Raw genomic sequence first — 12,213 nt, 5'->3', positions numbered from 1 at the left:
ATTATGAGGACAATACTAGTGGTGACGTAGTACAGATCGAATAAACAAAGACAACCAATTGTCATTGAGACAGTAGTACGTACCATTTGTTTGAAGAGTCATCAATGGGGACAGTTATCGACTCCCATTTCTTGGGACTAACTGCCATTGTTACAGTAACCACCTCCTTCCTTTTTCTTCATTCTTTCTTCCTTTACACACAAAGAAAATCTCTCTAATTAATTCACACTTTATTATCTTTTTGTTGGCAGGTTGGTTATCAGTTTATCTTTTTTATAATTACAGCACTCCTCAAGTTTGATAAAGTCACTGACTTCGCGGGTAAGAATGTTTGTCCTCTAAAACTATGTTTGGCGTAATTAATATAATAGTTTGAAATTTGTTTTACTTAAAGAATATCTGCTGTGTGCCTATTTTGGAGCTTTTTAAAGTCTAGTAAAAGGTTTGTTGGTAGCAAGATTAGCACCCCTTGTTCCTTGAAGTTTGCATTTAAGAATAAAGAATCCATTTTTTGGGTGCAATAAGACTTTGTATTCTCAAATAATATCATAGGGATTTGCATTTATTGCGGAAATTCTCAGTTGATATTGCCACGACCCAAGCCGATGAGATGTATTGTCTGCTTTGGGCCTAGGCCCATATGTATTTGTCTTTCGGGCTACGCCACCTGACACGCGTACCATGTGAACTTGTATCATTCCTTATAAAGCTCTATAGTTTCCTAACATGTCACAAATATCATAGGATTTGCATTTATTTTTGAAGTTCACCATGTTACTGCTAAAAGAAGCTCAATTATGAACCATGATTTATCACTTTTTGTTAATGATGTCTGTCATTTTCTCATTATCTTCACACAGGAGGTACAAATTTCATTGTTCTTGCAGCTTTAACTTTGATACTAAAGGGTTCATGGAATTTTCGACAGGTAAGTCGTTTTCTTCAGTTTCTGATTTAATTTTGCTGTTTGTCTAATTTAGTTCAAAGTTAGAAAGAAGAGCAGCTTCCCTTCTTCTTTGTCCCACATACCTTTAGTCAGTCCAAATGAGAGCTTTGCTTTGAAATGGAACTGCATTATTTCTCCACTGAGAATTTCTTACTCTAATGAAGTCGATCTTACGAGCTTTTAATTTTTTGTTGCACATATTGGCGGCATTTTGTGCATATCTGGATCAAGAATGAGCTTAAACACATAATTAAGCATGCCCCAAAGTTGTTGCATATATAGTTTTTTAAACTCTATTTTGCTTATCTTTCAGGTGGTTTTGTCTGTGTTTGTCGTGATATGGGGCCTTCGACTCGGGCTATTTCTATTAATGAGGTAAGACCACCATTTTATTGTGTGTCATGTGTTAGTCGGATAATTTCTCTTTTCACATTAGATCCTAATTCTGTCTTTCTCACAATTCAAGATTTATAAAATCCTTTGACATTGTTTCCATGCTCGATCTAGTTGTATGTATAGCATCCTATTTTTGTAACTTACTGTTACACTGTGTGGATAGTACTGAAACACCACTCTCATAAATACTCTTAACGGTACCATCTCCACATATAAGTTTCTGTCGAAATGTTTCCTCTGCTTCTTTACAGCACGAGCAGTCGAGCACTCTCTATCCTTTCCCTCTCAACTTCATATACTAGTGTCTACTTTCACTTGCACTTCTAGGCATCGCTCCACATTAATGAATGTTTTAATCAGGATATTACAGTGGGGATGTCCTTTTTTCTTTGAAAAAAGATAATGCACACATCTTAAAGTCACATTGGAGGTGTGTTGAATGCAATAGCTCAATCTTGCACAAGTGATATGATATTTCAGTTAGCTTGATTACAAAATTATTGTGTTCTGTAGAAAAACCAGAGAGGAATGTTCGTAACATATACTAATTGCCCTTTTTGTTCTAATCAGGATATTACAGTGGGGCGAGGATAGACGTTTTGATGATAAGCGTGATAATCTGGGTAAATTGGCAGTATTTTGGATATTTCAGGTTCTGTTTCATTCTCAAAACCATCTTACAAAATTATCATGCATATCGTGGGTTTATGCTTACAGCAAGATAAGATTTTTCTCACTTATTGTGAATCACAGTTTCATTTCCATTACAGGCAATCTGGGTATGGACTGTTAGTTTACCGGTAACAGTTGTTAATGCGAGTGATCACCAGCCATCTCTTGAAGCTGTAGACATTATTGGTTGGATTATGTGGTCTATTGGATTTTCAGTGGAGATTACAGCTGACCAACAAAAGTTGGCATTCAAGAACTCCCCAGAGAATAGAGGAAAGTGGTGCAATGTTGGAGTTTGGAAGTATTCCCGTCATCCAAACTATTTTGGCGAGGTCAGACTCTCAATTTTCTCTTTATATTGCTGGAGCTTAGTGCACGGGCTGTTAGGTGTCTGTCCAGATTTTCTTACCATAATTGGTTTTCCTATCTCTTGAAAGAAAATGGCAATATAATTACTTTAATTAGGTTTTCCTTTTTATAGAAGGAAATTATAATTCTCCTATACTTGGCTAGTCCTTTTTCTTGTAGGAAAAGGTATGGACTTCTAAAAATTGAGTATCCTTCCTTCTCATTCAGTAGCATCCACAATGTAGCTATAGGGGCTTGAGAGTAGTGTTTAGGGGGAAAACTTTACGGTACAAGTGTTAGTGTGTCACTTGTGTTTGCCTCTTCGTGAGGTTGTTCTCTCGATATTTTGTACTCTTTTTTATATAGTGGATTGTTCATCTCCGCGGTGGACGTAGGTCAGTTGACCGAACCACGTTAAATGTTTGTGTCTCTTTTGATATATTTCTCTTTGTTGTGTGATTTATCGTCGTTCAAGGTTTGCTTTGCTAGCTTCCGCATAACACCTGACTTTTGCGGCCCTAACACGGGATACCCCTTATTCAGATATTGAGATCCTACTTCCCTTTTCGGTTGGTGGCAATACGATGTCCATTTTTCTTAAATGGAATGTTTTAGATTATAAGTACATGGTGTAAAGAATAGCAGAAGAAGAGTATTATTCGGAGACCTTCTGCTAGCCCAAGATCGTTAACCAAGATTGGAGGATTCAACTAAAGAAGAGGAAGCTTAAAAAAAAAGAGATTTTAGATAGGAGAACTTATTTAGGAAAGAAGGCTTTCTTGATTTTGGCTTGCTTATAAATGAACAAGATACCCCCTATTTATACTAGCCTATGGATGATTCTAGATATGATTCTAGATAATGTACAAAGAAAATTCTAGCAACCTTATCTTCTAACAACACTCTAGAATATCTAGATATGTCTTATCTTCCTACAACATTCTAGAACATCTAGATATGTCCACTAGATAAATATCAAGTATACTAAACTAGGACATTCTAGAGAATTCTATATTATTCCAAAAAATTAACTTTATTTTTTTCACACTCCCCCTTAAAGTGATTTTTTGGAAACTACTCCAAGCTTGTCACGGAAGAACTCGAACGAAGCTTTAGTAAGTGACTTGGTGAAGATATCAGTGATATTCTCCTGACTTCTCACTTCCAAAGTATTGATAGTTCCATCAAGAACCTTTTCCCGAACAAAGTGATGTTCCACCTCAATGTGTTTAGTTCTTGCATGGAATACTGGATTGTTTGCAAGCTTGATGGCACTTTGATTATCTCCATAGATCACAGTTGGCTTTGATATAGGTAGATGCAAGTCTTCAGCAAGTCTTTGTAGCCATACACATTCTTGAGTAGTGAGAGCAGCTGCTTTATACTCTACCTCCGTGGTTGACAAAGAAACTGAGTCTTGCTTTTTGCTACACCAAGAAACACTTGTTCTACCACAGAGGAAAATATAGCCCGATGTTGATCTTCGGTCATCCAAATCACCACCAAAATCAGCATCCGTATAACCAGCCAACACCAAATTATTCTTCTTTTGGAAGAACAAGCCCATGTCTGATGTTGAGTTGATATACTTTAGAATCCTCTTTGCAGCTTCTAAGTGAGGCTTTCTTGGCCTTTGCATAAATCTGCTGACATATCCCACCGAGAACGCAATGTCCGGCCTTGTAATAGTCAAATACAGGAGACTTCCAACAAGAGCTCGAAAAGGCTTGGAATCTGCAAGAAGTGAGCCTTCGTCCCGCCTTAACCTTGTGCTTATCTCAAGAGGAGTAGAACATGTTTTGCTTTGCTTCAATCCAAACCTGTCAACAAGTTTCTTGGCATATCCTTCTTGAGTGACAAAGATCCCTTTGTTCATGTTTGTCACCTCTAAGCCAAGAAAATGGTGTAGTTCTCCCAACTTCTTGATGTCAAATCTTATGGAAAGCTCATCTTGAAGCCTAGCAACTTCATCTTCATTGTTTCCTGTTATTATCATATCATCCACGTACAAAAGAACAACCATATGCAAGTCTCCTTGTTTTTTAACAAATAAGCTAGGATCTGATTGTGATGCATTATAGCCACAGAAATGTAGATACTGAGCAATTTTTCCATACCATGCTCGTGGAGCTTGCTTGAGGCCATAAAGGGCCTTCTTAAGTTTGCAGACATGATTAGGATGTAAGTTAGAGACATACCCGGGTGGTTGCTCCATATAAATATCTTTGTCAAGCTCTCCATATAAGAAAGCATTCTTCACGTCAAGTTGCCATAACTTCCAATTATGCGAGGCTGCCAAGGCTAGCACAACTCGGACAGAGATCATTTTAGCCACCGGACTGAAGGTTTCTTCATAATCTTCACCATACTTTTGAGAAAATCCCCGAGCAACTAGCCTTGCTTTATATCTATCTATGTTGCCATCGGCTCTTCTTTTGATTTTGTAAACCCATTTACAAGAAATGGGTTGTACATCCTTCGGCTTTGGTACAAGGCTCCAAGTTTGATTTTTTATCAGAGCCTCCATTTCATCATCCATAGCAAGCTCCCATTCTTTGACTCCTTTAGCTTCTTCGAATGAGGAAGGTTCTTCATCATCAATTGGTCCTGCAAAGAAACAGGAATACGTACTGACAAAATTTTCATCTCTAAAGCGGGCTGGCTTGATAATAGTTCTTTTTGGCCTTCCCGAACCACTTGAATCATCTTCTTGTTGAGTTTCATGTTGTTGAGGTACAAGACTCCCCCTTTCTCTTAACTCCTCGGCAGTTGTATTATCTAGAGAAGCACCTGCAATGGACAAGCTTGAATCTCCATTATTTAAAGTTTTTGAACTCGCTCCATTCAATGCAGCTCCATAATACAAAGACACTTCGTCGAATATGACATCCCTTGAGACAACAAAGAGATGAGTTTTAGGATCCATGCACTTCCATCCCTTTTTCCTTTCATCATATCCGACAAAGATGCATTTCCTTGCCTTGGCATCTAACTTGCTCCTTTGAGAATCCGGTATGTGAACATAACAAATAGAGCCAAAAACCCTGAGGTGTTTCACGCTAGGCTTTTCTCCAAACATTAATTCATAGGGAGACTTCATATTATTTGGAGAAAGCGGCATTCTGTTAATCACGTACGCTGCACATTTCATACCTTCAGCCCACAAGGCTTTAGGTAGATTCTTGGCATGAAGCCAACTCTTACATGTCTCAGTTAAGTGTCGGATCTTCCTTTCCGCCACTCCATTTTGTTGTGGCGTATCAGCGCATGTCAGCTCTCTTTTAATGCCATGCTGACGACAAAAGGAAAGAAACTCATCTGATGTAAACTCACCGCCATTATCAGTTCGTAGCCGCCTTATTCTGGAATCGAGTTCACCTTCAACAGTTTCTTTGAACTCCACAAACTTACTGAAAACTTCTGACTTGTGCTTCACAAAATAAATCCAAGTAAATCTAGTAAAATCATCAATGAAAATTAGCATATAGGAGTAGCCTGAAAATGAAGGAGTTCTCGTTGGCCCCATTAAGTCACTGTGAATAAGTTCTAGTGGGGCATTGCACCTTGACAAGGATCTGTCAAATGGAAGACGATGTGCCTTTCCATATTGACATCCTTCACAAACCTCTCCTCCATCAAAATTTCTTAAGTTAGGCAAACCTTTTACTAGATTCAACTTTACCATGGCTTTTAATTTATCCATGCTTAGATGTCCAAGTCTAGCATGCCAAATATGTGTATTATCATTGCTACTCATCTTCTCAATATATGAATTAGAGGCAGATAAGACATATAAATCGTTAACTCTCTTACCTGAGTGAACGATATCTGCCTTGAGTAACTTGATATTTCGGAGGAACTTCACATCACGTGGGCCAAATAGCAAATAGTTTCCAGCATCTACAGCATTTGCAACTGAAAATAGATTTTTCTTCATACCTGGAACGTGAAAGACACTGTTGAGGGTGATAGTGTTTTTTTGCTTCTCGTTGATCACAACAGTGCCTTCCTTCTCCACATTATGGATTGTATTATCTGCTGTAACAATGACCTCATGTCCGTTGTATTCGCGAAAGGTGGAGAATTTGGATTGATCTCCAGTGAGATGGTGCCCGCATCCTGAATCCACGATCCAGTCTCTTTCAAAATTTATGGAAGCCATGGCATTTATTGCTCGAGTCTCCGCTGTGAAGCACTTTCCCCAGTCTTCTTCTTTTTCTTCTTCTTCAGCAACTTCCTCGATTTGAGCTATATTGCTCTCTTTGGCTCGACAATATCTTTTTATGTGCCCGACTTTGCCACAACGGTAACATTTTAAAGGCTTTTTACCGTTGCTGAAAGACTCCCCCTTCTTTCCTAGCGAGCTCGAACTACTTGAGGATTGAAAGTACATGCTATCTCTTGATTTCCCTTTAAAGTTCCTCTTATCGGCGACAAGAGCATTGCCTTCCCCTTCTTTGATGGATACACCAGCCATCTGTTTGGCTAATAGCTCTTGTGACGATAGCAAATTCTCAAATTCTTCCAAAGATGGTTGTTGAACCCATCCTTGAATCGATGTAACAAAGGGAATATATTCTGGCTTTAAGCCACGGATAATAATTCTTCTTATTCGTGCTTCAGAGATAGCCTCGTCCGGATTCAATAGAGAAATTTCAGAACATAGATTTTTAACCTTCAAAAAATACTCAGCGATCGAGAGATTACCTTGAGTGGTGTTAGCTAACTCATTCTCCAAAATCTGTAGCCGAGCTTCATCCTTCTTGTTGAATAGCCGATCGAAGGTCCTCCATATTTCGTGAGCTGATTTACACCTTATAATATGATCAAATAAATTATGAGAGATGGACCTCTTTAGGATAAACTCTGCCTTAGCATTAATCTGCTTCCACTTCTTACGTGCATTGCTATTTTCCGATGCGTCAGTAGGAGGACTTGTGTTACTCCCATTGACAACTTCCCACAAATCCTCACCAACAAGGTATGACTCCATACAAGTCTTCCATACCTTGTAGTTGGACTGGTTCAATAACTCAATCCCCAGTCCATTAGCACGACCACCCAAATCCATTTAGAGAAACCAGTTGAATCAACCACTAACCCGACCTTGAAATCCAGGAGCCGACTTATGGCTCTGATACCATGTAAAGAATAGCAGAAGAAGAGTATTATTCGGAGACCTTCTGCTAGCCCAAGATCGTTAACCAAGATTGGAGGATTCAACTAAAGAAGAGGAAGCTTAAAAAAAGAAGAGAGATTTTAGATAGGAGAACTTATTTAGGAAAGAAGGCTTTCTTGATTTTGGCTTTGCTTATAAATGAACAAGATACCCCCTATTTATACTAGCCTATGGATGATTCTAGATATGATTCTAGATAATGTACAAAGAAAATTCTAGCAACCTTATCTTCTAACAACACTCTAGAATATTTAGATATGTCTTATCTTCCTACAACATTCTAGAACATCTAGATATGTCCACTAGATAAATATCAAGTATACTAAACTAGGACATTCTAGAGAATTCTATATTATTCCAAAAAATTAACTTTATTTTTTTCACACATGGAACATCTCAATCTTCCTGTAAAGTAATTTTCAGCTCTACAGCTCTACTATGTTTACATTCTGTAGAATACCATAGTTTTTAACTTCCTCTGCCCAGTCAACATAGGACTTGTAACGTGGGACAATGGGAATAATATGAATTCATAGCAACGAGTTGTCAATTTACACAGTGCTGTGCACAAATCAAATCCTGAAGCTTACAGCTCATTGGTTTCAATCACACAATATTTGTTTATCCTTTCGTGATGTGTTTATTTTATGTCTCGAGCAATGATACATTGCCTCTTTTGGCGAGCAGGGAATGGTGAGGGTTCCTTTTTCTGCGTAATGAGCTGAGGTGGTTATATGTCAAAAAATCGAAAGGATAAGAGTTTTTTTTGTCTGGTTAGAGGGCTGAGGCAAATCGATAAGACTTTCTGCTTTAGGCTACCAACGTAATTATGTGTTCTCTCCGCATAACAAGTGTTGGCGTTTCACATGAAAGAGTACAGAAATGCTTATTTGGATAATTTGGATTCTTCATATCTTCATTTCTTGGTTGTATTTTTTTGCATCTTTTTCCAGTTTCATCTATCATTAAACTACATCGCGCTTTTTTATTTGTCTTCAGATCCTTTTGTGGTGGGGAATATTTGTGGCTTCGACACCAGTGCTCGAGGGTGCTGAATGGCTCGTTATTCTTGGACCAGTATTCTTAACATTGCTGCTTCTTTTTGTTAGTGGCATACCCCTGCTTGAGGTGCTATCGTCGACTTATTTCTTTTGGCTACCGCATGTGCCCCTTCAAACATGAACTTATACCATTAAAGTGTACATCAAACAGGAATCAGCAGACAAGAAACATGGAAATGTCACTGAATATAGAGTGTACAAGAGGACAACAAGGTTAGCACATAGATTCTAACTGCTTTTTTCTTGATTATTGATGGAAAATGGTAACATTGATTCGAAAAATTTGAATGTTTCAGCCCTCTCATTTTGCTGCCCCCTGGATTATACGGAAAGCTTCCTCCATGGTTCAAAACTGTATTCCTTTTTGAGTTTCCTTTGTACAATCGCAATCTTGCCCAAGACGAGTTAAGCTGGTAAAACTTCAGTCTTTTACCATGGTAATTTTCATGGTTTAATTAAATATGGTTATCTTAATTAATTTCAATAGCTTCGTATGTTATTATGATCTCTTTAGGTTCACTTCAGTTAACGGAAAGCACTCACTTTGACTTGAGAGTCGAGTAAAAGAAGAGAAATAGTGTCATAAAAGATGTGCCGAGCACACAAAAGAGATGTAATAAATGGAAATTCTGTCTTAACATGCTTTCTGAAAAGTCCAAAATCTTGCTTGTTTCTCTCTTCAGTGAAGGGTCAAGGCTGCGTACAATAGGCTCTTGCGGTCCAGTCCTTCCCGGACCCCGCACATAGCAGGAGCTAAGCGCACTGGTCTGCCCTTTAGTGACTTGAGAGCATAACAACTCTGATACTTTTAGATACTTTAGCTTGTTTCAACTTGCGAATTTGTATCCACTGCATTAGTAATTTGGTTCATGTGCTTCTGATTTTGCTTATTTTCTACATTCAACTTTATGCAGATGATCTTCTTATGAAATTATAAGGAAATTTGATATTCTGTGCGAGGTGCAGAACTGAAACTTGCACGTTAGCATTCAAGACAGCAACTCTGCTTGCTGAGTTACAACTGAATTCTCAACTACTATATATTCAATAGTTTGTTTTTTTCATTCCACTTCATCTTTTTGGTTCCTTTTGTTAACTCTCATCTTGCTTACCCTCTTTGTTCGTCATTTGTATATCTAATTTTGCATTTATATTTGGTATTGTGCAGTTACTTCTCTGTCATTGTAACTTGAAATGTTTTGTGTTGAAAAACTAATTCAAAGTTGTAGTGGGAAATCAAAATTATTTAGGATTTGGTATTTGCAAGTTTATTAATTCATGTTTAAATAGGATTTGTAATCAGAATTATATAGGAATAATTTTTCATATTTCTAGTTGAAATAGTTAAATAGGGGTATTGAACTATTGATAACTTATTTTATGTGTGGAGTGTCATACATCCTTTTTCCGGGGAAAGGAAAGAAAGGAGTTTTCCCAAGTAAAGTGATATTACTGAAAAAGGATTAATTTATTTTAATTTTAAAGAGTCGTCACTTGGAATATTTTATTGCGGTGTTTCAAGTTACCATTTATTTTTAAAATTCCAATTCAAGAAAGTTTGACTCTGTTTAAGTTTGCGAAACACAGAAGTCCGGATAAGGAATTCTGTTAGCCCGGGAGAAGGTGTGAGACACTCCCCGATTCCGTGGTTTTAGCATGGTTGCTTTACAATTACGCTCGGCTTAATTATCTGATTATTATATGTTTAGAACCCATGTGCATTTTAATCGTTTACCGCTTTTAATTGTGTATTTTATAATGGAATTTATTTAAACAAGTTACGATGTCGTACACTTGTTGTTTTATACACACCGTAAATCGCCCTACATGAAAGGTATCCAATATTCACAACATATTTATTTTATTGTTTGAAGTTATAAGATCAAGTCGCGTAAACGAGCACTTAAATTTTGGATTTACGTATCGTAGTTATGCCATGTGAATCCTATCCATAACCATGATAAATTATAAGATCAAGTAGCGTAAACAACCACTTGAATTTTGAATTTACGTATCATAGTTATGCCAGTGAACCCTACCCATAACCATGATAAAATATTAAACGCGCCTAAACTTACGTGGAGATTTATGAATAATTTGTAGAGATAGATTTAATAAAATATTTTCCTTCATTTTGACCAACAACTAAGCAGGCAGCAACAATCTTTATAAAATTTGTAAATACTGTAACAGTTAAAGATATAGCAAAAAAGCACAAAAGTAGACTATTGCATAAGAAGTCATAGATTCCTAACCTCAAAACTTTAACTTACAAGGAAAAGGAAACTAATTGCAACTCTTACACAATTTGAACACTGAAATAAAACAAAATATTATAGATGGAGTAGTAATAAACTACTTAAAATCTATTAGGCGTACTATTGAAATTTAAAAATAAATATATGGAAATTTATTGATGTTCTCCAAATATAGTTAGCCAAAAATTAACCGTCCTCGACAGCAGCAGCAATTCCAAATAAACATGAGGCCGATTCTCACAAGAAGTGTAATTGCAGAGATTTTGAGACATATATTTAACTTATGTGATAAACAAGTTGGTGGTTTGAATGCAACATAACATATGAAACTGATTACAAATAATTCAACCAGCAAATAGAAGATAAAGTAAAGGTATGTGAGAAAACTAAGACCAACTGTTGCACAACATTCATCCTCTATATCTGCCATCTTTATTAGTAGTAATTATATATATTGTTGAGAGCTGAGATTTTGAGTGATATTTGCAAAAGACTTAATTAAGGCCATATTTGTAGTTAGCAGCAATAAGTATGAATTATTTCCAAATCCCATACAACTTGGGATTCAACTAGTTGAATTGAATCTCACAAATTTAGGGCTCGTTGAACCTAATAAACTTTGGAAACGGAATTACTAAAAGTACATAACTAAGGAAATAAGTATGTAAAAATAGCATGGTATAACTAGTTTTCGGACTGGTCATTCAAAAATAGCAGCGTTTACTAAGTCAATGAAAAATAGCCACTATTTTGCTGCAATAGAGACCAGTCCAGCATAATATACTGGTGTTTGGTGCACCTGTGTATGAACTCCAGCATATGATGTTGGACCGGTATACTTTGCTGGCTCCAGTATAATATACTGGAGACTGGAGCACCGGTGCTCCAAACTCCAGTATATTATGCTGGACCAGTATACTTGCTGGAACTCCAGTATATTATGCTGGAGTTCTAGTGTACTTATGCTGGAACTCCATCATATTATGCTGGAGTTCCAGCATACTTATCCTGGAACTCCAGTATAATATGTTGGAGTTCAAGTATACTTATGCTAGAACTCCAGCATAATATACTGACGTATTTTTCGGGTTTTGAATAGTGTTTTCGCTCAGATTTATCTTTACATGAAAAGTGGCTAAATTTCGATTACTTTTGAAACTGAGCTATTTTTGAACGACCAGTTATAAATCTGGCTATTTTTGAATTTCTCCCATCAAGTATGAATTATTTCTTGTCCATATCCTTCTCAACTACTGGAAAGTTGTATTTAGTTCAAGAACAATAAATAAATAAACAATTATGTCATTTATGAATTATTAACGCACAAATATAGATAAGAAAATAAATATGAAT

The 12,213-nt window shown here is 36.8% G+C and overlaps 1 protein-coding gene across 2 annotated transcripts; it reads left to right on the top strand.

Annotated features, from left to right (window-relative positions):
• LOC107831109 (uncharacterized) lies at positions 1 to 9,861 on the top strand. Of its 2 annotated transcripts, none has more exons than XM_016658838.2 (10): positions 1 to 155; positions 252 to 321; positions 861 to 928; positions 1,260 to 1,321; positions 1,913 to 1,994; positions 2,113 to 2,346; positions 8,541 to 8,669; positions 8,754 to 8,815; positions 8,899 to 9,039; positions 9,517 to 9,861. In XM_016658838.2, the coding sequence occupies exons 1-9, from the start codon at positions 105 to 107 to the stop codon at positions 9,017 to 9,019; spliced, it is 879 nt and encodes a 292-aa protein (XP_016514324.1). In that variant the 5' UTR covers positions 1 to 104; the 3' UTR covers positions 9,020 to 9,039; positions 9,517 to 9,861. The 2 variants fall into 2 exon arrangements, with proteins under 2 accessions (XP_016514324.1, XP_016514325.1); XM_016658839.2 differs by having other exon boundaries at positions 2 to 155; positions 8,899 to 9,015.
• Positions 9,862 to 12,213: the final 2,352 nt, after the last annotated feature.

Source organism: Nicotiana tabacum, chromosome 8 (assembly GCF_000715075.1).
Source record: "Nicotiana tabacum cultivar K326 chromosome 8, ASM71507v2, whole genome shotgun sequence".
NCBI classification, from domain to species: Eukaryota; Viridiplantae; Streptophyta; class Magnoliopsida; order Solanales; family Solanaceae; genus Nicotiana; species Nicotiana tabacum.
The sequence above is the reverse complement of the archived record's forward strand: the minus strand, read 5'-3'. Positions and strand labels throughout refer to the sequence as shown.